The sequence below is a fragment of the Leptodactylus fuscus genome, chromosome 2, assembly GCF_031893055.1.
Source record: "Leptodactylus fuscus isolate aLepFus1 chromosome 2, aLepFus1.hap2, whole genome shotgun sequence".
In the NCBI taxonomy this organism is placed as follows: Eukaryota; Metazoa; Chordata; class Amphibia; order Anura; family Leptodactylidae; genus Leptodactylus; species Leptodactylus fuscus.
The window spans coordinates 107,455,521-107,481,304 of NC_134266.1; the positions used below are offsets into that span (position 1 = coordinate 107,455,521).

Consider the following 25,784-nt stretch of genomic DNA (forward strand, 5'->3'; position numbering starts at 1 on the left):
CGTTATAAATGCAATATAGCACAGTACACATACATGTCCTTTATAAAGTTTTTTGGCAAATTAGCACTTACCCATAATAGGGTCACTAAAGTAGACTAACAGGGGCTAGCACCGCAATGCCCGAACCCCGACGCGCGTTTCGGCGCAATGCCTTCCTGACGAAGGCATTGCGCCGAAACGCGCGTCGGGGTTCGGGCATTGCGGTGCTAGCCCCTGTTAGTCTACTTTAGTGACCCTATTATGGGTAAGTGCTAATTTGCCAAAAAACTATAAAGGACATGTATGTGTACTGTGCTATATTGCATTTATAACGTTTTTTTAACCATAATGGACATCCATTTATGGGATTGTATGTAATATAGTATTGGCATTTGTTATTATTGTATGCACTTGCATCAATCTGGTTTCAAGATAACGCCACACATGTGAATTGTTTTTGTACAATCAGTGTGTCTCAGGTGAGACTATATACTGGCTACACATATCTTTTATTTCTTAATAACTTAGTAGTACTTCCAGGGACCAGCTTCCTAGCTGGCACTTCGCAATACCCAGTTTTCTGTATCTGTATTTTTTCGTCCTGACATTGTCCATATTGTTTTTGTATTTTGTATATTGTTGTTTAATAAAATTGTGGAATTTTAACATTATATCATGTGTATTGATGCTACAACATTTGGACATCAGATGTCATACTTACCTTGTTTTTTGTTTATTGCTTTGAGTCTGATATAGCACAGTGCCTTTTTGTGAAACCCTATCCACCCAGGAAGCGCTCACTGTGGTCATTTGGAAAATACTATTTTACACTCTGCTGTATTACATTTGACCACCATTGCAAGAGAATCCCCCACCCAGGGGTAAGTCCTTAAGACCTGTAGCTGGAGTATCTTCAGTAGCTTGGTGCTTCCTATTTCTTTTTTGTTTATATGGTATTTAGGCTCTATACTGTCAGGTGGGTGGTCTCAGACAGGAGCAGGCAAGGAGTGTAATTCTGAGCTCTGACACTGGCTGCCTCTGATTGAAGATCTGAATCACATCCCCTGTCTGACACTGCTCTTCTGACATTACAGAGCTTAAATAGCACATCAGGCACCCAAAGTAACTGTGCTTGTTGCTCAGGAATGGTGGTGGTTAGAGAGGAAATTCCAACTGTGCAAGAAATCGGGAGAGCAGTGGTTATTAGCAGATGCTAAGAGCTTGAGTGGGTGGATGTGGTGAATGGTCCTCTTTAAATCTTGTTACACAAAAGTCCCTTACTGTATGTCATGCAGGCCAAACAAGAATGTGCTTAAAAATAAGGCACTGGTTTAATTCCTGACACGAGGAATTCTAACTTCACAATTTTTCTTCCTTCTAACGTCTACTGTAGCCGGATAGTTGGGACACCTTAAAGGGGCTCTATCATTGGGAATAGTCATCTTTAGCTAAGCACATACTTGAATAGCCTTTAGAAAGGCTATTTCACATGTACCTTTTGTATGTAATTCCCTCAGTAGTTTTTGAATAAGTCCGTTTTCATTCATATGCTAACTAGCCTCCTCCGGAAGTGTCTGTGATCACAGTGTGCTATTCTCTGTCAGTGGTTCTTAACCTTGTTTGAGGTACCGAACCCACTAGTTTCATATGCACATTCATCGAACCCTTCTTTAGTGATAAATCAAATATGATTTTTTTCCAAATTCAAGACATAGGTATATGTTTTTTTTTTTTACTGGTACACAAAATGAACCGTGCATAGGGCCTAGGGTTCGATCGAACCCTGGTTAAGAACCACTGCTCTAAGTGTGTGAGAGCAGAGAGATGAGTCATCAGCACAGCAGCCTCTGCTGTAATACACATAGAGAATAACAGAGATGGTGCACGATGAGACTTCCGGAGTGCACGGAGAAGGCTAATTGGCATACGAATAAAAACGGACTTAATCAAAATCTACTGAGGCAATTTACATACAAAAGGTAGGTGTGGAATAGCCTTTCTAAAGGCTGTGCAAGTATGTGCTTATCTATAAATGACTTTTCCCAATGATGGAGCCCCTTTAATCAGTAATATATATGGGCATTTTTAGAGATTTACTTATGAGTAATATGAATCTAGTAATTTGTGATGTATATAGTGTTATAGTATAGTCTACACACTGATATATACATACATATATATATATATATATATATATATACACACACACACACACACACACACACACACACACACACACACACACACACACCATGGTTGAGTGTGCTTGCATAACTTTTCTCTTCTTTCTTCTGCCTCCCAGTCCATTTTATGGGCTAGAATTCTCCATTCAGCTCCAGGTAATTTTATGCCTAAAACTGTTTTTGTCTGCTGTTTCTGTTATTTCTTTTGCCCTTATTATATATCATTCTATTCTGCCAGTCTTTTCATTTACAAGGCAAAAGCAAAATTATTATTTTATATTACATTTTGTAGGTTTGCCACTCATTTACTTTAATGGATGAAAAAAATATCCCTTGTTCATGATTTAACATCATTCTATTTTCTTTTTTTTGCCACATACTGTTTGTATGAGATGCAGGTTTTAGGTGAGACTACTGAAAGGTAGGATTATGAAGAGAATGTAGTCAGCAGGGGGACGTCAGTGAGTATCACCTTAGAGCTAGAATAGGAACACAGTGGTAAAGGATTTCTTTGATTCTCATGCTGTGCAGAGAGTTGGATTAATTGTGACAGTACTGAAGTTGATTTATTACAGAACCCAGGGGGGATTGTTCCTGTAAGTAATGTTTGTACAGAAAAACACACTGGAATCACAAACTGCAAGCAAATGTAATGTGTTGATTCAACTGCATAATGAAAAATAATTTATGCCTTTTTAATTTGTAATTACATCCAAACCGAAGAAGTGACAGTGAAAGAAAAGGCTTTTGAAATATTTATGAGGTGCATTAAAATCATGGTGACACTTCTCCATAAGTGATGTCTATTCATTCCTTCAAACATAAGCAATTAACAATATACAATTCTCTGTGTTTAATTGGAACTATGATAAACCTGTCTGTTAGTTTGAAATAGCAGGTATATTGAGGTGTAGTCCTACAAATAGCTAGAAATGCCATGTTATGGCATATTGATTAAATATAGTTAAATATTAAAACAAATACAGTAAATCCTCAGTGTCTGCGGTTTCAGTAACCACGGTTTGCAGTTGGGGGTTATGCAAGGCTTTATATTAATAACCTATTTTAAATCATGTAAGGCATTATCCAGCTTCCAAAAATGATCTGCACATACATCCACTGCAGTGCTAAATACTGCTCCCTTGTGCACCCTTTTCTTGGCTTCATTTTACTTGAGACTCTTTGTATCACTGTTATTTACATGCAATGAATCTATGAAGAAACTACATTTCCTATGATTCATCTACCTGCTCTCACTCCCTGTATTTACTGCTCACAGGAGGAAGGGGATAGTGAGCTACCAAACAAAACATCACAGCACCATGTGACCTCAGATGTGATTGCCTGTGATTTAATTGGAGGGGAGAGTAGGAAGATGCATCACTGGAAATTTAGTTGTTCGTGCAATGCACTTTTTCTTCAAATCCACCCCATTATGATTTTTTTTTTTTTTTTTTGTAGATTGTGAGCCCCACATAGGGCTCACAATGTACATTTTTTCCCCTATCAGTATGTCTTTTTTGGAATATGGGATGGAAATCCACGCAAACACGAGGCGAACATACAAACTCCTTGCAGATGGTTTTTCGCCCTTGGCGGGATTTGAACACCAGGACCCAAGCCAGCGCTGCAAGGCTGCAGTGCTAACCACTGAGCCACCGTGTGGCCCCCTCCCATTATGATTTTTTTTCAGCTTCCTAGTACACTGTACAGAATAATAAATGATAGCATCATGAAGAACAATTTGGCCCGCAAACATTAAGCCGTCATATGGCTTTGCGAACGAGAACATAAAAAAGTTATGCGGTTTGAAAGGAATTAATATGAGATTGTTGGGGCTCACACCCACTCAAGCAACAATCTCCTATTATCTGAGTAGTGTATGGAGCCAGAAGCAGATCGCCCCTATTTTGCCACTGATGTGCATGTGAAAAGTCTCTGAGTGTGAACTTCAATCTCTTGCACAAACAATGGAAGATAGTGAATTCATTATACTTATTCCCCTCAGCGACAACAGTTGAATGTAGAAGTCCAGTTAGGAATATGAAATGGATGTGCCTTTATATGATTTATTGACTATACCTTGAGAAGTGATGATACAGAGGTCAAAGAAAAATCTTCTTTCCAGCTCTGTGATGCATATCACACAGACAGGAACAGCTACTGGAAAAAAACAGGATGTTATGTCACAGAGAGGAGGAGTTTCAGTGACAAAGCTTATAGTAAATTACATCTATAAAAACTTACAGAAAAGTAATATATCAATGACCACTAGGTGGCAGCAAAGGAACTAAACTTATTATTACAGATATAGTACTCAATGCAATTTATATACAGTCCTATGAAAAAGTTTGGGCACCCCTATTAATCTTAATCATTTTTAGGTCTAAATATTTTGGTGTTTGCAGCAGCCATTTCAGTTTGATATATCTAATAACTGATGGACACAGTAATATTTCAGGATTGAAATGAGGTTTATTGTACTAACAGAAAATGTGCAATATGCATTAAACCAAAATTTGACCGGTGCAAAAGTATGGGCACCTCAACAGAAAAGTGACATTAATATTTAGTAGATCCTCCTTTTGCAAAGATAACAGCCTCTAGTCGCTTCCTGTAGCTTTTAATCAGTTCCTGGATAAAGGTATTTTGGACAAACAATTCAAGTTCAGTTAAGTTAGATGGTCGCCGAGCATGGACAGCCCGCTTCAAATCATCCCACAGATGTTCAATGATATTCAGGTCTGGGGACTGGGATGGCCATTCCAGAACATTGTAATTGTTCCTCTGCATGAATGCCTGAGTTGATTTGGAGCAGTGTTTTGGATCATTGTCTTGCTGAAATATCCATCCCCGGCGTAACTTCAACTTCGTCACTGATTCTTGAACATTATTCTCAAGAATCTGCTGATACTGAGTGGAATCCATGCGACCCTCAACTTTAACAAGATTCCCGGTGCCGGCATTGGCCACACAGCCCCAAAGCATGATGGAACCTCCACCAAATTTTACAGTGGGTAGCAAGTGTTTTTCTTGGAATGCTGTTTCTTTTTGGACGCCATGCATAACACCTTTTTTTATAACCAAACAACTCAATCTTTGTTTCCAAAATGAAGTTGGCTTCTCCAAATGTGCTTTTGCATACCTCAGGCAACTCTATTTGTGGCGTACGTGCAGAAACGGCTTCTTTCTCATCACTCTCCCATACAGCTTCTCCTTGTGCAAAGTGCGCTGTATTGCTGACTGATGCACAGTGACACCATCTGCAGCAAGATGATGCTGCAGCTCTTTGGAGGTGGTCTGTGGATTGTCCTTGACTGTTCTCACCATTCTTCTTCTCTGCCTTTCTGATATTTTTCTTGGCCTGCCACTTCTGGGCTTAACAAGAACTGTCCCTGTGGTCTTCCATTTCCTTACTATGTTCCTCACAGTGGAAACTGACAGGTTAAATCTCTGAGACAACGTTTTGTATCCTTCCCCTGAACAACTATGTTGAACAATCTTTGTTTTCAGATCATTTGAGAGCGGGCTGTCCATGTTCGGCGACCATCTAACTTAACTGAACTTGAATTGTTTTGTAGAAAGAAATGGTCCAAAATACCTTCATCCAGGATCCAGGAACTGATTAAAAGCTACAGGAAGCGACTAGAGGCTGTTATCTTTGCAAAAGGAGGATGTACTAAATATTAATGTCACTTTTCTGTTGAGGTGCCCATATTTTTGCATCGGTCAAATTTTGGTTTAATGCATATTGCGCATTTTCTGTTAGTACAATAAACCTCATTTCAATCCTGAAATATTACTGTGTCCATCAGTTATTAGATATATCAAACTGAAATGGCTGTTGCAAACACCAAAATATTTAGAACTAAAAATGATTAAGATTAATAGGGGTGCCCAAACTTTTTCATAGGACTGTAGATCCCAGTGGAAACCATAGCTGGGAATGCACAGCCCAATACACTGTGCAGTGACCAAGCCTGTAACAGTGCGGCCTGGTCACTGCACAGCACCCTAAACAATTTGCTTCTGGCTCTGTACATTGTGCAGAATAGCATTTGATGCTATACGTGGTTTCTGTTATCTGCAGGTTTAGAACCTGTTATAATGTAAGAGTACTGGCTCTTTGTATATTTTAATACATTTTTAATATATTATATGCACCTGAAAGTTGTTCCATTGAGAAATGCAACTCAACCCACAAAAACAAACATTTATACAACCGTTTTAATGGAAAAATTAAAAATATTATGGAAAGTATTAATGTTAAACTAGGCAGTGTTCATAAATATGTTACAGACTGTAAAATTTTGAAATACCTCTGTTGATACCAGCTGACATGAATGGTGGCAGCAATGTTTATTTAATACTTACATCTATGAATATAACCATTCATTCAACCATTCATTTGTAGCTATACAAAATAGCATGACTACACTACAGTGAGGCACTGACATCCTAATTACATCATGGAAGCCAGATTTGCATATTCTTCCCATGTTCCTTTGCACAGTGGAGCGCTCATGGCTTAATAAGACTCCACACACCTTAATGGTGGTTCTCTCCTTATGGAGTGACGATATCCCCTCAACCCTGCCTAAGCCTCTCACTTCTGCCAGATCAATCCTCTCTGCGCCAAGCTGTTGAGATGCAAATACATCGAAACAGCTGTCCTTGGCTGAAAAGACTGTATCTGGTATAATTCCAACATCATTGCAAACAAAGGCCTCTAAGAAGGTCGGCATGATGTTAAAGGGAACGCCCTCTATAGGTTTGTTTGACTGAGACTCTGTCTTCCTAATTACATCATGGAAGATAGACTTGCACATTCTCAGTCAGCGCCCTCTATTGGTGTGCATACTTGAGGCACTGACATCCTAATTACATCATGGAAGTCAGATTTGCATATTCTTCCCATACTCTACACCTGACATACTGAAAATCTGAATAGGAAGTGAAGTCATTAAAATATCAGTGGTGGCATTACACTATCTTTTTGGCACAGTTTTTGCCAGGGCTACACTGAGACATTTTGTAGCTCTACTACCAATTGAACTTAAACTATTGAGCTATAGTTGCAGACCAATAGAATGTATTGGACTTTATGCAATCTTGTGGGCTGCATCCGTCCGTAGTTAAAATCAAGCAGAAGACCAAAAAGTGCAGTGTAGCCCTGGCCTTAAAATAAGGGTTCATTCACACAGAGCAAAATGGTGAGGAACTTGGCGTGAAATTTCAGCGTTGAAAAACAGCCTCCCATTGACTTCAATGGGTTCCTTTTTCTGCTAGCAGAAAAATTACATTTGCTAGCAGAAAAAGAGTGCAGTTTCATTTTTGGACATTATGCCACTTTTGCAGAGTCACTGTATTGGCAGTAAAACTACAACCCTAAAAGGGATGTATCAAATAGCAGTGCCTTAGTGAGGATATTTAATTCTTGAGTGTCACATTAATTGCACTTCCAGAAATGAATGTACAGAGGAAAGTGAAAATTGCAGCATTTCCAGAGTTACATTATTTCAATGCCCAATATGTTGCACTCTTCTTTTGTCATGAGAGACACACACTGCAAGTTGTTAAGCTGTTATACCAGGAACAACAGCTTTTGGAATGTTTGTCCCTGAGACAAGCCAGGCTCAACATTTTGCTCACTGATATGACGTATTTCTGGAAAAATTGCAATTGTCACTTTTAGCCATCAGCTGTACATTCTTGTCTGGAAAATAATTAATACACCATTTGGAGGTTAAAAATGTCCATCTGGATAAATTTTATCAAGGGTGTAGTTTACAAAATAGGGTCACATGTCGAGAGATTCCACTTTACTGGTATTTAAGGGGTGTGCAAATGTGGCATGGTGTCCAAAAATAAAACCGCCTAAATCTGTGCTCCAAAAACCAATTATCGCTCCTTCCGTCTTCCATTCCTGGGTGTGTGCCCAAACAGCAATTTACATCCACATATGATATTGTTACGTATGCTATTCTGGGTACCGTGGACTACTAGCCCTACCTACCTAGCTAACTAACTCAGTCTCCTAACCCCCTCCCCACCCATCATACTTGCCTGTCTTCTCGTCCTGGAGATGACTTTTGACGGGCCCGTTGTCCTCTCTTCTGGCACCTGTGCAATAGAACGCCAGCAGAAGAAAAGCAGAAGGCCTACCACGCATGCGCAATAGAGTGCTGCTTCTCTTCGCTTCTGCTGGCGCACGCACTGGCTCTGACTCCCTTGTGAAGGAAGAGACATCCAGTAGAAGAAGAGGAAGTGCGCATTGATAAGTATAATGGAAAAGGCGATGGAAGTACTGGTGACCTCCTGTCTCTGGAAAAATCGGTACGGAATATCACCAGGAAATCAGATATTTGTGCGTGGGGAGGTCACATGACCTCCCCATGCAAATGGGTAAATATACATTTTTTGTTTAAAGGGAGTAAATTAGAAGTTAGGCGCGGGGAGGGGGTTTAGCTTAATGTTAAAATATTAGTTTATGCTGGACAACCCCATTAAAACTCAGGTACTCTTAATTTGTTTGTTCTAGGTCCCTATGCCATTTTGGAATGGCATTTTGAATAGGGTTTTGGAAATTTAAGTTAGCTTAATGAGAGAACACAAGTTTTTCTTGTAGATCCGAGAATATTATTTGGGGTAAAATTAGGAGTGTTAAGGAAGTTCTCTTAGTATAGAGCAAACTTTGAGAAAGTTATTTTTATTTCTTATTTTTTTATAAATTCATCCATGTTTTTCTAGTGTTATGAATTGTTTCTAGTGAGGTTTATACTAGAATGTTGTTTAAAGCACTGAGATAAATATATATATATAGATCTTTTAGGTCCCCAGTATTGATTTCTCAATATCTAGCCAACGTTTTTATTGGTGTAAGATTTCCACCAGACCTTTAGCTGATCCAATACAGATGCTCTGTTATAGTGTTTAAAAGTTTGAGTTACCCAGTCCCCCAAAGAGTTGGGATGTGACATATAACCTGATTTGTTTTAAGGAAGAGATGAGTAGAAGTTTTGGCAGGGGGGTGGCTGTGAATATTGTGTTTTGAACTTTGCAAAGGCATTTGCTACTGTCCCTCATAGATGTTTGATGGGTAAAATCAGGTCCATTGGCATGGAAAATATAGTTTTTAATTGGATTGAAAACTGGTTAAAGGATTGTATCCATGGAGTTATGGTCAATCATTGCTACAGACACTGGCTCCCAGTTATATGAGGGGCACCTCAGGGTTCATTGTGGGAGCTGCTATCTAAGTTGTTTGCCAATGGTATAGAAAATATGATTAATAGCACTAACTCTATGTTTGAAGATAACACCAAACTATGGAGCATGGTGCAGTCTGTGGAGGATGTGTGTAGGGTACAAGCCGACTTCAACAGTCTGAATGTTTGGGTATCCACTTGGCAAATAAAGTTAAATGAGGATTAAGGAAAATTAATGCATCTGGGTAAAATAATTTATAATAACAATTGTTCAAGTGTATGTGGAAATTTATTTATTTATTTTTTTCATGTTTTTTTTTTTTGTTTTTTTTATGTCCACTTAGGGATCCCCAAACAGAAACCTATACACATTAAAAAGTGGTTAGTTAAGAAACCAAACAGAAGCTATAATAGGGTCCGTTTGGTTTCCGCACAAAACATGTGTAGAGAAAAGTGATGCTTGCAGTACTTTTCTCTCTGCATGATTCGTGCAGACACCGAGCGGTAATCACACGGACCTCATTATAGTCTATGGGGTCCATGTGGTTTCTTTGCTTACGGCTTTTTAATGCGAATAGGTTTCCACTTGGGGGATCCCAGAACGGAATGCCGAACACAGGTGTGAACCGAGCCTAAGGGTTCGCATATCAAGCTTTTCTTGTGCCTTATTGTTTTTTTATGCCCAAGAACTTAAATGAGCTAAATATTTATAAATATAGTTTAAAATTAACAAAACATATAATGTCAGTTTTTGGAATATATCCATACTTTTATATTTATTTTGCTAACTTTCATTAGATAATTTAACCATTTTTTATGTTTGCAAACTATTTTTAGCGTTTAGAATATATGTGTTTTAAATAGTTTTCCATATCATTTGAATGTCCTTTTGGTTACAGTGTTTTTCATGAAATAACTCCTTATGTAATTATTATACATATATCTTTTTTACAGTGTTTTTGAAACTGAGGTGAATTGGGGGCGTATTTTAACCCTGCTTGGTTTTGGGTATCGGATGGCTGTCTACATTTGGAAAAAAGGACAGCATGGATTTTTAAGGAGAATTGCTCGGTGTCTTGCTAGATATATTGTGGAAAGTAGCATTGCACGGTGGATAGCCAGACAAGGTGGTTGGGTAAGTACCATATTCCTCAGAAGATATGATGTATCTGACCATAAGATGAACTCTAGGTTTAGGCAGAAAAATTTTAAGAAAAAAAAACTATTTCATAATAATTTAACCTTGTCTGGTGGTCAAATGGAGTAGATGGGTCAATATGACTATCTGACATGCTACAGTAAAAGATAAACACTGCTCAAAAAAAATAAAGGGAATACTCAAATAACACATCCTAGATCTGAATGAATGAAATATTCTCATTGAATACTTTGTTCTGTACAAAGTTGAATGTGATGACAACAAAATCACACAAAAATAATCAATGTAAATCAAATTTATTTTTCTATTTTATGCCATGTTGATACATAATACTGCAATGTAGGTAGTTTCAAGCTTATGCTTGGAGCAGCCCCAGCCAGATGTTAGATCCCACTCAAACATAAAGTAAAAAATCCAGTGGTGGTTGTAGGCGACACCAGTGTACTACAGGAGGCATACAGAAACACAAAGCTCCTAGTTGTTTCGGAGGGTAAGCGTCCTCCTTACTCATAAATAGTGTGCCTCCTGTTAATTTTTCCCTGTATGAAACTCATTAGATGTTCATCTTATACACACTTTCACCAGGTGGATAGAATAGGATATTTAAATATGGTGGCCGCTCAAGAGCCAAAATAAGTGTCCCTCTCTCTGAAATCGTCTGGTCTACGAAGCAATAGACATACCCCAAAATGGTATAACCTAAAAGTACACCTGGCCCTGCAAAAAAATATGCCCTATGTATTTTCATACATGGAAATAAAAATTACGGATGTCAGAATCATTACAAAACATAGACTATAAGTGACATGTCTTTATGTCTGTACAGTGAACAGCAAAAAAATGAATCCCGTAAGAACATCGCACAAATGCACTTTTTCTCCAATTCCACCCCATTCAGAATTTTTTTTGTCAGCTTCCCAGTACCTTGTACACAATAATAAATGGTACTGTTATGAATAACAATTTCTCCCACAAACATTAATCCCTCACATGGTTCTGTGAACAGAAAAATAAAAAAGGTATGGAGTTTGAAAGGCGGGGAGTCAAAAACAAAGATTGAAAAAAGCCACCAGCAGGAAGGGGTTAAAATTAATGAGACTGAGCTGCAGCATGGCCACTTGAGCTACCGGCATGATATCACCTCCTGAGAAGAAGAAAGTAGTCATGTTTTCAAAGTTCTGCTCAGCTCCTTTGACACTAGGATCAGTAGCCTAAGGGTCCATTCATACGGAGTGAACGCGCACTCATTTTGGCAAAATACACGTGTAAAGAATAAACGTGTAAAAATAAGACTCCCATTGACTTCAATGACATTTTACACGTTTATTTTGACGTGTATTTTGACATGTTTTTTTACACGTGTATTTTGCCAAAATGAGCGCGCATTTACTCCGTGTGAATGGACCCTTAAGGCTGAGGTCAAACTGAGTTTTTTGGTCAGGAATTTGATCAGGAATCCGCCTCAAAATCAGCCTCCAAAAAAGCCTAATAGTGGTAGGTGGATGCCTTTGGGATGTATATTTTGCTGAAGCGCAGCTATTTATTTATATTGAACAGTTTATGTATTTATATTGGACAGTATAGCAGGTTCTGTTTTGTTTTTGTTTTTTTTTTATTTCTGAAGCACCAGAATACTAATACATACCGCCATCACCACTTGCGCCAAAGTATTTTTTTTTTTAGAATCAGAAATATGCCTCAAAAAATGCCTCCCATCTCTCCCATTCATTTCGATTGGAGTCAGGGCCAGATTTTTTCCTCTAGTTGATTTATGTTTAGGCAGGTTCTGCCATGCAAACCCCAAAGAAACGAAGGGAAGGCAGAAAAAATGCAAGTGCACTGGTGTTCCATTCACAAGAAAGCTTCAGGTAGCCTTTGGGTCCATTCACATGGAGTTTTTTGGCAAGGATTCTGGCACTGAATCAGTGTCAGAATCCACGTGGAAAAAACGCCTCCCGATAGAGCTTTATGGGTTCAGCTAGCTTTTTTTTTTTCCACTAGTGGAAAAAAGCTTCCTTCAAGCAGATTATACCTGCAAAAATCAACAAAGTCAATGGGAGGTGGAAAATCCACGTGGGATTGGCAAAAACCGCGTCCATACACTGTACTGGAGGAAAAAAACATTTCCTAATTCCTGAAGCGGATTTTTTCCTTGCCAAAATAATTTTATTCTTTGTCCTGTGGATAGGGAATAAGTGTCTATAACAGCATAGCCTCTTTAAAGATAGACCCATAAAATCTGTCAGAATCTCATTGAAATGATTGGAATAGTTGGGGATTCTGCCTCAACATTGCACCTGAAAAAAAAGCTCTGTGATCTTACCCTAAAGATGTAACAGCTTATTACCCATTTTTGCCTCAGTGTGCGGTGTTCCTTTTTGTTATAGTGCTGTACTACGTTTAGGTTCTCTCTTTTTTTTTTTTATGCAGCGTATTATTATTATTATTATTATTATTATTATTATTATTATTATTAGCATAATGATGTGACAAAGTTACTTTTGACATTCTCAAATCCCGGGGAAGGATATTTAATGTTTACCACAAGTTAAATGATGTATTTTTCGATTTTGTTTGATACCTAATTTTTTTCCCATATTTTGTCCATATTTTCAACAGGATGCTGTCCTTACACTAACAAACAACAGCATTAGATATGTACTCATGGCACTGGGAGTCGTTCTGATCCTGCAGTTCGTAATGTGTCGCTTATCCTCACCGAACCGTTGAGGACTGGAAAAACTTGTGGGAGGATGTTTCTGTATCATTCAGGTGCAGGGCATGAATTGGAAGTCTGTCCGTTCTCACCTCTCCTCCTTGGTGAACATGTGCAGATATATGTTGAAATATGACTAGCTTTTCAAGACATCAGAACTACTCAATATTGTATCACAAAGCCATATGTTCTATGTGTTGCCACTCAGCATTTGTTTACAACCACTCAAGGGATTTGCTCGCTTGCTGCAATATCTTATTCAATTAGTTGCATGAGAAATTGGAGTCCTTAAATGGAGTCTGTCAGCAGGAAAATCAATATAAAACTAATGACAATACTTTTTAGAGCGGCTTCTATGCTTTCCAAAGATGCCTTTCTTGTTCTACATTGTTGCTCCATTCGCATGAAAATCAACATTTTATTCTTATGCAAATTAGCTGAACAGGGATTTAGGGGCATCTCTTTTCCTGCAAGGGCTTCATTCTCCAATCTAGATAGTCACCCCTAACTGCAAAAAAAGAGTGAAAAAGTGGGAGATGTCACTAGGCAATAGGGGGAGTGGCTGGGCAGCAGCTAGGGGCAATTATCTAGAGCAAAGATTGAAGCCCTAGCAGGAGATGAAACACTCCTAATGCCTTTTCCAGCTAATTTGCACAAGAATAAAATAATGATTTTCATGAGAATGAAGCTGCAATGCAGAATAAGAAAGGCACCTTTGGAAAGCGTAGAAGCCGCCCCAGAAGGTTCTGTTGTTAGTCTGATACCGATTTATCTGCTGACAGACTCCTTTTAATGAATTAGAGCTAAGCCACTAACTTCAGACAACTTGTGCTCATTTAATAATAATAATAACTCAATGGATCTAGAGCAACCAGAATTAATTTTAGACTCCAAAAGTGGATGCCCCCCAAAAACAAAGATAAAAAATAACCTTTATTAGATAAATTAAAATAAACCCACTTTGTTAAAAAGGACGGTTGTTAGCCTCCAAACCAGCCCAATGTGAACACTGAATCCACCTGCTGATATCAAACAGCCCCTATTAAAGTGGTATATAGATCCCTACAGAGTCCATTGTGTGTAGTTTTTACACAAGTAATAAAGTAAACCGTACAAGTTGCTACTGTGTTAGGGGAGTAAAAATAAAGATCCAATATCGTGTAATTGACCTCCCTCCCTTTAAACTACACAGAATGCAATTGTTACTTTGTTTCAATGCTAGGTCTGCAGTCATTAAACAGCTATTCAATACCCCACTAGCTGCCAGAGATCAATAGCACTCCCCATCCGCTTCCTATTGAGCATGTAGTCTTTAGCTGTCTACTGGCAGATCTAATACTGGGATCAGGGGCTGGTGGACAGAAAATTAGAAAAAACAGGCTCTAAAAATGCCATCAATGATAGCGTGCAGGAGAGGTAGAGTGAGTCTGATATTGCTCTACCTATGGCAGTAATCACGTCTCAACGCGTTTCATTACCCTAACTCATCAGGAGACTGTTTGGGTCATTTTGCCCTGCCTAGATAATATATAGTTTTAGCTACACCCTGTTTATGGTGTGCGGTCAAAACCGCATTTCCCGAGACCCAGATGGTAGGTCCCAGTACTTAGTTGGAGGCATTTTTAGAGCCTGTTTTTTCTAATTTTCTGTCCACCAGCCCCTGATCCCAGTATTAGATCTGCCAGTAGACAGCTAAAGACTACATGCTCAATAGGAAGCGGATGGGGAGTGCTATTGATCTCTGGCAGCTAGTGGGGTATTGAATAGCTGTTTAATGACTGCAGACCTAGCATTGAAACAAAGTAACAATTGCATTCTGTGTAGTTTAAAGGGAGGGAGGTCAATTACACGATATTGGATCTTTATTTTTACTCCCCTAACACAGTAGCAACTTGTACGGTTTACTTTATTACTTGTGTAAAAACTACACACAATGGACTCTGTAGGGATCTATATACCACTTTAATAGGGGCTGTTTGATATCAGCAGGTGGATTCAGTGTTCACATTGGGCTGGTTTGGAGGCTAACAACCGTCCTTTTTAACAAAGTGGGTTTATTTTAATTTATCTAATAAAGGTTATTTTTTATCTTTGTTTTTGGGGGGCATCCACTTTTGGAGTCTATCATTTAATAATAATAATCATCACTAGCAAAGTTCAAATCTCAGCAGTTTTACAACTCAAAAATCTGTATAAGGTTCTCACCACTAGTAGCTTCACTATTTAATCTGCCGTCTCTTGCCTGTTGTTTAGTCCATCTCTATCAGCAGATTGGCTGAGATTACACTGTCTGCTCAGAGCCCATATGCCTTTTCAAGAATCACCATCTCTGCAATTTAACTAATTTCTCGTGCAATCATCCAGGTTTACTATCTGCTTTGTTTAATCTTCCAGGCATCAAGCACACATGCAACCACTTGTAGGAGAAAGACAAATGCTGTAATACTGTCTTTATTCTGATGTGTAGTCATTACAGACGGGCAAATCATTGCATAGGAGCTCACTCTGCCTTACAGTGGGCTGCAAACATCAATGCCATTGAAATTAGGATAAAAAGACTGTAGAAACAGTCAGCACATCTGAAACCAAGAGGTAACCACAAAAAGCTTTCCGCCACATTAGTCTATTGCTGCCATTTAATTTTTTAGTGAAGAGTTAAGTACACTTTAAAGCAGATGTGCTTTATTGACGTTTATGCCCTCTCCTCAGGACAAGGGATAAGTATCCAATCACAAGGTCCACCTTGTGATCAGGAAGACAGAGGACCAGCAGTCACCCTAAAGCTTCCATTTGAGTGGAGGTCTAGTGCGTTTGTGTGATTGGTGCTCCATTCGTTGCGACAGTGCTGCTGGCATTGTAATCTCTAGCAACTCCTTTAGCTCCATAGAGGTGAATGGACCGCCAATCATGCGAATGCACTGGAGCACCATCTACAAGGAGGCTTTTGGTCTCCTGTCCTCCTGATCACAGGGGAACCTGGCGATCAAGCCAAAGGCAATCAGACATTTATTCCCTGTCCTGTGTCCAAAATGACACAACCCCTTTAATGATGGACATATCTATTTGTCTGTGACTGAATCCATAAGGACTCCAATTTGAATATAAACCATTTTAATTTTTAACCCAATATTGTCTAAAGCCTTTATAGATCCTAAACATGAGCTATCTTGGTGTTTTCAAGTAAGAGCTAATTTGTAACTTTCCTATATTACAGTCTCAGGGAATAAAGGGTAAATTGTTACATAATATCTTGAATTTATCAGTGTTTTTAATAAAAAATACATTTATACAATCTTGTGTTTTTTTGTACATTATTATTATTATTATTATTATTATTATTATTATTATTATTATTATATTATACGTGGTTATACCAATGAAAGATTGCCAACATGTATAATTCATCACTGTGCCATGCAATCTGCCTTTACAAACTTTATAAACCTTTGTGAAAGAATTGGTCATTCTAAAGAGTTCACTGGATTTCAATGTGGTTCTGTAATAGGATACCGCCATTGCAACACGTCAGTTTCTGATATTCCTGACCTCCTAGATATTCCATGATCAACTGTATTACAGGAAAGTAGCAGTATTTGCAGTGGCCTAAGTATCGCTGTAGCAGCTATCACAGGGCCCGCTACCTTAGGGGACACATTGGGCCCCTGGTGCATTTGTTTTTAAATAGGTCGTTACCTACTGGAGTAACCCTAGCAGATAATGGGCCCAGTTTACTTACGGATTCCTGTTCCTGCTCACTGCTGCCTCCGCTACTCTCAAGGGGGCTTCGGGTATCCCATATCACGTTGCTGGGGTCCCCTGATGGAAAGAAAGGGAAGCAGAGGCAGCAGTGAGCAGGAGCAAGGATATATAAGTAAGGCCATGTGCCTGCGGCAAGAGTATTTGCTGGGTGAACCCCAACAAATAATGCTATTATTATACTCTGAGGTTTCTTCAGATCCTTGAGTATAGTGATCGGAGACTTAGGGGAGGTGAGTGAACATAAAAACCAGAGTTACCTCTTCTGGGATCCGGTACGGCTCTCCTGTCTTGGGGCCTCTGTAGTGACATCAAGGATGTCACGTAGTCAGGCCGCCGTTGCAACATCATTGAAGAGGGACGAAAACAGCAGGGAGACCCACTGAAGTGCAGGAGAGATGATTACCACAGATTTTTATGTTTGTCACCTCCCCTGGCCCTCCAATCATTATACACTGGGGTCTGAAACCCCCCAGAGTTTAATAGTAGTTAGGAGGTGGTCCAATGTTTGCAACGAACACCGCCAGGGCCACGATGGAACATAATACTGTGTGTAGGGGCCGCTATGGTACATAATACTGTGTAGAGGGGCTACTGTGGAACATTATCCTGTGTGCAGGAGCCTCTATGGGATGACCTACTGTGAGCAGGTACCACTATGGGATGTTATACTATCTGAAGGCCACTTTGAGACCTTATAGTGTATGTAAATTGGGATATTTATACTGTGTGGGGCCATGAAAGGGGGTACTCTGCAGCAGGGGGAGTGGGGGGGGGGGCAGTCAAAAGTTTGCTGGGGGCCAACTCTTTGCTAGTTATGCCCCTGAGCATTTGGCATGGGTTTCAATTGGCTAAACAACTACACTCAAGTATTACATCACCAAGCATACAACCTAGCATCAGATGGAGTGGTGTAAAACACAATGCAACCACTAGACTCTGGAGCAGTGGAAATGTGTTCTGTGGAGTGACAGATATCGCTTCTCTATCTGGCAGTCTGATGAAGAGTTTGGTAAATGCCAAGGGATATAACCTGCATGACTGAGGCAACTGCAAAGTTTAGTGAATAAGGGATAATGCTATGGGGTTGTTAATCAGAGAGTAACCTAGGCCTCTTATTTTCAGTAAAGAGAAATCTTAATGCTTCAGCATACCAAGGCAATTTTATGCTTCCAGTTTTGTATGAGCAGTTTAGGGAGGGTTTTTTATGTTCCAGCATGACTATGCCCCAGCAAGGTCAAAAATTATGCAAATCTATTCTCCAGGATGTGATTAGGAGAACAGTGCGCTCTGTACACCGCCCTCTAGAGGGCAGCATCCTTAACATCATGCATGACTCAGTTAAAAAGTCTATTTAATCATGATGTGGATTTAATTGCCAAATTAGTATTTCTATTCCAAAAGAAACAGATTCCCAGCTATGGTCAGCGCTGTTTTGGCACACACTCTCCCTGATGTGTACGATTATCCCCTGACCCTGGTCTATAGACTCTCACTCTGCCAAATCAGTATCCCTACGCTATGCTGAGGATGGCCCAATTGGCCGAAACAGCGCTGTCCATAGCTGGGAATATGTTTCTTTTGGAATAGAAATACTAATTTGGCAATTAAATCTGCATCATGATTAAATAGACTTTTTAACTGAGTCATGCATTATGTTAAGGATACTGCCCTCTAGAGGGCGGCATACAGAGTGCACTGTTCTCTTAATTACATCCTGGAGAATAGATTTGCATATTTTTTACCCAGAATCCCTAGCAGAGCAGGAATGACTTGTAAGTCTCCGTACTGCCTATGTAGGCACACACTCTCCCTAATGTGTATGATTATCCCCTGACCCCAGCAAGGTCAGTAAGGGTATGGTTGGATGTGTTTGGTGTGGAAGAAATTAACTGACCTGTAGAGAGTCCAGATTTAATTTGTTTCTGGTTCAGGTGCTCAGGTCGTGCACACTGCGTTGGTAGCACCAAACTAAATTGATTCGTAACACATAAACTGGTACTCCTGGAACAAAAATGTACTAAAACATAACTTTTAATAGTCTGACTAAAAATAGGAACTCGTTCCCTTTAGACATACAATAAAAACCAAACAAAGGGTGCTCAGGTCCCAAATTAATTTCTGGTCTAACAAGTTCAATACAAATCACAAATTGGATTAAAACATAGTTTAGAACATTCTCAAACTTCCTAGAAATCTCTCCAATTTCAAGCTCTCTAAGGCAAATACAAATTTATGTCAAAGTAAGTGATTTGTATGTCTATGGAACAATGAATGCTAAACCTGGGTAGAAAATCAGAGTTCACCCATATACTGTACCAACAACACTTTTACACATCTGTAGGGGCAGATTATAGTTTATGTGAAATGTGTGGTTGCAAAAAGTTTTAAGGGGCCCAACAACAACTACACATTTGCCCCATTAAAATCCGTCCTTGTAATGAGCTGTATCTGCATCCCATGATCCATAGGAGTCTACTGTAGGTGAGTATGTGTTGGGCGAACCTCACAAGATTCTTCTCGCAAATTTTCAAAAGGATCACTCACCAGTTTTGTTCAAACTGAACACGTCCAAACCAGAACTGTCATCTTTATCCTCTGAGGTCTCTTCAGATCCCACAGTATAATAATCCGAGGCCACCACTCCTAGATTTCCACCTCTTGAATGTTTTTTTTTTTTAAATTTTTTTTGTTTTTGTACAATTTTTACCTATACAAGAGAAAAAGCAGTATCACAGACTGAAGTGGAATACATAACATTTTCCAAAAAAAGAGAAAACAAACATTTTGACTGAATTAACGGTGACAAACACCCAAATATAACATATGAATGAGTCCAAGACTGTGATAAAATGAACAATTAGGAAAGTATATGAACCCGAAGTAGTAACATTTGAGTAATTTGTTCTTGAGTTGTAGAGAATCGTATGTGGGGTTCAAAACCTTTTTTCTGTGGCTAACACGAAATACCGTTTTTTACCGGTATGTAAATTAGTTCTCTGGCAGCGAAAGGGGCGGGCCCCAGCACTGAAAATGCGATGAGGGCGTCCCCACTGCTGCTCAAGAACCGGATCCTGCGCCGCCTCTATCTTCTGCTGGATCCTCCCCTTCTTTCTTCGTCGGTGTCACCTCTGTTGGCTTTGACACTAGTAGAGCCGACTGTGCATGTGCGCAATTGCGGCCTCGAAACTATGGCCGCGCATGCGCATTCGGCTCTACTAGTGTCAGAGCCGACAGAGGTGACGCCGACGAAGAAAGAAGGGGAGGATCCAATCCACTCTTATCAAAAGCCTTCTCGGCATCTACTCCGAGAAGGACTAATGATTGATGTTTTTTTGCGGATATAGAGATAGCATGTAATAGTTTGAAGGTATTGTCTTTTCCTTCTCTCATTTTAACAAATCCGGATTACTCTTCATTTAACAACTCGGGGAGAAGGGGTCGTAGTCTTAAAGCTATATAGCCCATATTTTTAGGTCTAAGTTCAATAATGATATTGGGCGGTAACTGCCGCATAAACTGGGATCTTTTCCATCTTTTGCGATTAAAGTTATGAATGCTTCCTGTAACTGTCTTGATAATTTATTCCCTGAGAGCAGAGAGTTACATAATAGGACTAGTTGGGGAAGGAGTATGTCGCTAAATTTCTTAAAATACGTCAGTCAGCCCGTCCGGACCAGGGTTTTCCCCAACCTCTTGAATGTTATCAGGGACCACAGAGGCCTGCAATTGGGTCTCATATAACAGTATCACATAGAATGATTGTGGAACTATTAATGCCTCCTGCTCACTGCATGAAACATCTACTGTACCAGACACCCAGATGTACTATTGTGTTTAGAACCAGGCAATGGTGTACACTTGATGCAATATGGTGCATGTAGTTTTGGGCTAACATTTTTTCAACTTTCCAAGTTGAGCTTCTGAGAAGACGGAGGATAGTTTGACTATTGGTCATCATTTCAACTGTTATAGCAGCATATTATCTATATGGCTTTATTTCTGTACTATACCATATCCTACGGTAATTGCTACAATATCAGAATTCTGGCACATGTGTGTCCCTAAAAATGTACACATCAGAAGTCGATGGATTGGAAAGTGCAATCAGAATATTTCCTCCAAAGAGGCATGTTATAGAATAAAGAAAATGAGCTGGCACAGTCTGAATATGATCATTACAAGAGAAACAAAAGCCACTCAGAAACCTTTCATTTTATCCTATTGAACAAGATTTCTGCTTATGATAGTCTGCCAGAGAATGAGTCATACACGGCATCTGTCACAATGAAACTATAGTCTGCTTTCAGCTCAGTCAGCAATCTTATTTGTATAGAACTGGTGGAAACTGAGACAGATCTAAAAGATTATAAAGATCTATAGCAGTGAAGCAGTACTAAGGGTAAGACTGTTTATTAATATTTATTATAAACATTTAGTTTGTATTCAGAATACACATCCTTTGTGGATAGTCCTGGGGCATATATATAGAAAAAAACAATTATCAGAAGCTGCTATATATAACTACAAGAGATATATCAGTGGATAGTTGTATAGGGGTTATCCAGTTTCTAATGTTGATGGCCTGTCCTTAGGACAGGAAATCCATATTAGATGTTCAAGGGTTTAACAGGCATCTCAGAGTTGCAATATCAAAACCCACCACTAGAATCCAAACGGTGAGTGAGTAGTGTGACTCTCAGCATATAAATATCACCAGGAGCTATGCTGTCCACGAACAGCAGATCTACGAGGGACCTTACCTGCCAGACACTCACAGATATAATACTGGATAACACTTTTAATATATGGGCATATTTCAAATTATTTTATGTGTCAGATTATAAATTTATGAATAATTGGGCAATCTTATGGTGGCTGTCATATTTTGTCTGTATGTGTGTCTCTACAGGGTACATACTTGCTAATAACTGATAATGATTTACGAGATGTTTTGTATGTCATGTCATATATCATAGAGACCCAAATATGAGAGAAATCTTGGTACATAGTCACTAAAGTAAATACCCCCACACAAAATTGGTAGAAAGTTTCTTTGAGGGGATCATTTCCTTGTGGTCACTGCTAGGGTTGAGCCAATCTTGAGATTTCAGGATCCTGCCAGAAAAGATCGGGAACGTAATTCCAATTGCGATCATGAAATTTACTCGATCGATCATTGGAATCTGATCTTTTCCAATCCCGATCGCTCAACCCTAGTCACTGCACTTTTTGCAAATTTCTGCCATGTTTGAAATCATTTATCAACCCTATAGATAGTAATTCAGGGGATACATTCCTTTTAAATCAGCACCGAGTCCTACATGGCTCAAGTATATAGGTGGACTGTAGACACTCCATATATTACCTTTTGTGCCTAATACCAATAGGTTGAGAATCTAAGTAAGGCTAAGGCTCCAGATAGCAGGCCACAGCAAAAAAGTGCTGTGGGAAAAGCCACGGCGGCAACACATTGCAGTTTTTCCTGCAGAGCTTTACACAGAAAGTCTGTAGAGGTTTCCCATCCCCCTTGCAGTGACTGTAAGATGCTGTATTTTTAGGCTAAAGACCCATGGGCCGTAATCATGGCGCTAAAGTGCTGTGGAAAGAAACCGCTGCGTGATCACATTGCGGTTCTCTCCACAGCTCTTTGAAGAGAAAGCTCACAGAGTTTCTTTCTCTTCCCATGATATTTACGGGAAAGCTGCCAGCGTTTCCGTAGATATAATTGACATGCTGCGATTTGCAAAGCCACAACAGCTTTGCAAATCGCAGCGTGTTCGCACTGCATTTTTTTCCGCAAAGTGGGCATGGGAGTCGCATGAATCCCATCCCCTTTGCTTGCACTGTAAAACGCCGCGATTTTTCCCGCAGTGTCTCCGCTGCGGGCAAATCGCGGCATTAACTCCTGTGGGGCCCCGGCCTTAAAGAGTCTTTTCTCATATTACCAAGATGACTAGCGACACATTTAGCTAGTCCACTGGTCCTTTATTTGTAGGGTTATCTATCATTAGCACTGGAGCATCATTTACTACTACCCTTTATCCTGTTTTTCCATGTACTTCATAGCACAGTTACATCTTGTAGAGCAGGGGTAGGGAACGTACGGCTCTCCAGCTGTTGCAAAACTACAACTCCCAGCATGCATACTTGCTCTGTTGTTCTGAGAACTCCCATGGAAGTGAATGGAGCATGCTGGGAGTTGTAGTTTCACAGCAGCTGGAGAGCCAAAGGTTCCCTACCCCTGTTCTAGAGGAACAACGCTAGAAATTTTAAATGGCTACTTTTTTCAAATCTTGATGCTAATAAAGTTTTATCTATCTACACGAAATTAACATAAATTGGATTTTGGGTTTATTTGCCAAAAGGGCACACACACATGAAATACAGCATACACAAGACTCTATATACGTATATGTAGGTATAGGATATAGATATAGAATCATATGATGGTGCCATTGTAACTGTGATTTGCATCTGTTCTGGAGGAGCTCACTCATAAAAGGGAAGCCTGTCTCTTGAGGATTCTGAAGATTTTCAGTAATGCGATCTACAAAATTATGATGACTTCCAACAGATGTTGACTGACGACACAGTGGTGATGATTTCCAGCAGCAGAAATGGCAGTTGCATGAGGGACAATGGTGTGATTGAGAGGAGGAGGCCAGCAGAGTACAGAGTGGTGTTACCCAGAAGTTTCCAGACAGCAACTTCACCAGTACGACCATGGTTGTATTTATGCAACAAAAAGGGGTACGGGAAAAAAGGAAAAACACAGCCCACTCACTCTGTTCAGATGAAGAAGATGTCCATAGACTTGGTAAGGTGTGGTGTCCACAAACAATCGCGGATGCCCGGATCCAAAAACTCCAACGGTACGAGTGGTTAAACTAGTGCATACGGAATCCAGCACCAAACGCGTTGTTTTTTTCTTAAAACTTAGCCTTTAATTTCAGTGGTTAAAAACCATACATCGTGGAAAACATTACAATTCTTGCTATCACATCAGGAGATGATAACTGACGCGTTTCGAGGACTTATGATCCTCTTAGTCGTAGCCTGATATGGTGTAACACATACTCCTACTATAAAGGCCTCAGCTTCTCTGACTAATTCAGAACACCTGAGGTCAAACACTAGCAGATAGCCTGAGTAATCCAAAGTCATATGGTAGTAAAAACACTACAGATTAAAAACAAACTTATACCTGTTTGGATAAATCCAAGAATTTAACAATATTATGTATAGAATACATCTATTACCTAAATCAGACGAATTACAATAAACCTTTCGTGCAAGAAAACATGGAGCAATTAACTATTTCATTGACATACCGGACATAAGTCCATATATATATATATAGAAACTTAGATATAATACTGACATCAAACTCTACCTTGATAATCCTACTTATGATTGACAATCCCTATGGAGAAAATCCTTAGAATCTGTGGATGTATCTTGTGCCGACATACCTAGGAATCCAATAATACCAAATGAGAGGAGCAAATAAGCCAGGAGACTTCCTGCCCTCAACAAAAATGGCTTCTCCGCTAGCACGGAGCCCACGCGCATGCGTAAAGAATCATCTGCGCATGCGTGGAAGACTCTCATTCAAAATACCATAGGCCCTCAACATAGATGACTCCTGCCTGCTCGGGAACCATCATACGCATGCGTCCACGAACAAATACAGGGTCAGGTATGTAATGACACACTGTATTAGATTACATTGTTAGCAGATGTAACTAGTATGTCCGTTGTCAATATAATATAAATCTATGTAAGAACACCCGATACTGCGCAAACCACTAAGGATATGTGTGTTATAATCGAATAAGCAAATGTCTACACAGGGAAGTAATAATTAGGGAAAAACAGTGAATATCACACAAGATATATTGAAAAATAGGGGGCCATATAGTATAAAGCCAATTGTATATGATTGCACAAACCCAAGGAAAGACGCACTTAGCTTCAAACAGTTTACCAAGTAAACTTAATAAATATATGCCAGATCATTTCTCTGGTTCAAGCCCCCCGGCGTTCTGGTACCCAATTTAAAAATCCAAAAGGCTTCCCTAACCCTTAATTTATGGTCCCAATCCCCCCCCTAATGGGTTTAGGTACCTTTTCAATAATTTTAAACACAAATGACGAACAATCACGTTGGTGTTCCCATATAAAATGTTTCGACACTCCCGTTGACTTAACTGACTTGGGGTTATTGATACTCTGAATATGCTCCGAAATTCGCTGTTTCACTGGTTTGCTTGTACTCCCCACATAGTGCAATTGACATTGGGTACAGGTAATCATATACACCGACGATTCTGTATTACAATTAACAAAATCTTTGATATTATATTTATGTAGACCCGCGGCATCCGTAAAAGTGCCGCTTCTGTCCACGAACTTACACATACGGCATCTACTGTTTCCACATGCAAAAAATCCTTTGAGATGTAACCATGTTTCGGATCCCGGGGAGGTGTTGCTTACATATAGACTAGGGGACAATTGATTTCCGAGGGTTTTACCCCTTCTGGGCACAAAATTACAGCCATCTGATAAACTGTCAAATAAATAGTCATCTTGAAAAAGTATGGGAAAATTCCTTTTGATTATTCTAACAACATTATCATAATCACTGCTATATCTGGTTGAGAAATACAGTAATGATCCCTTGTCCTGAATTTTTTTGGGCATATGATCGTCAGATAGCATGACTGCCCTATCTGATTTCTCAGCTATCTGTTTAGCCCTCCGTAATGACCAATCCG

General features: G+C 39.5%; 1 protein-coding gene across 1 annotated transcript in view; it reads left to right on the plus strand.

Annotated features, from left to right (window-relative positions):
• BAK1 (BCL2 antagonist/killer 1) overlaps positions 1-13,555 on the plus strand; it is a 55,836-nt gene extending 42,281 nt beyond the window's left edge. Inside the window, exons 5-6 of the mRNA XM_075264359.1 lie at positions 10,325-10,505; positions 13,149-13,555. Of these exons, the coding sequence (XP_075120460.1) occupies positions 10,325-10,505; positions 13,149-13,259 (292 nt within the window). The 3' untranslated portion in view covers positions 13,260-13,555. The remainder of the gene's footprint in view (positions 1-10,324; positions 10,506-13,148) is intronic.
• Positions 13,556-25,784: the final 12,229 nt, after the last annotated feature.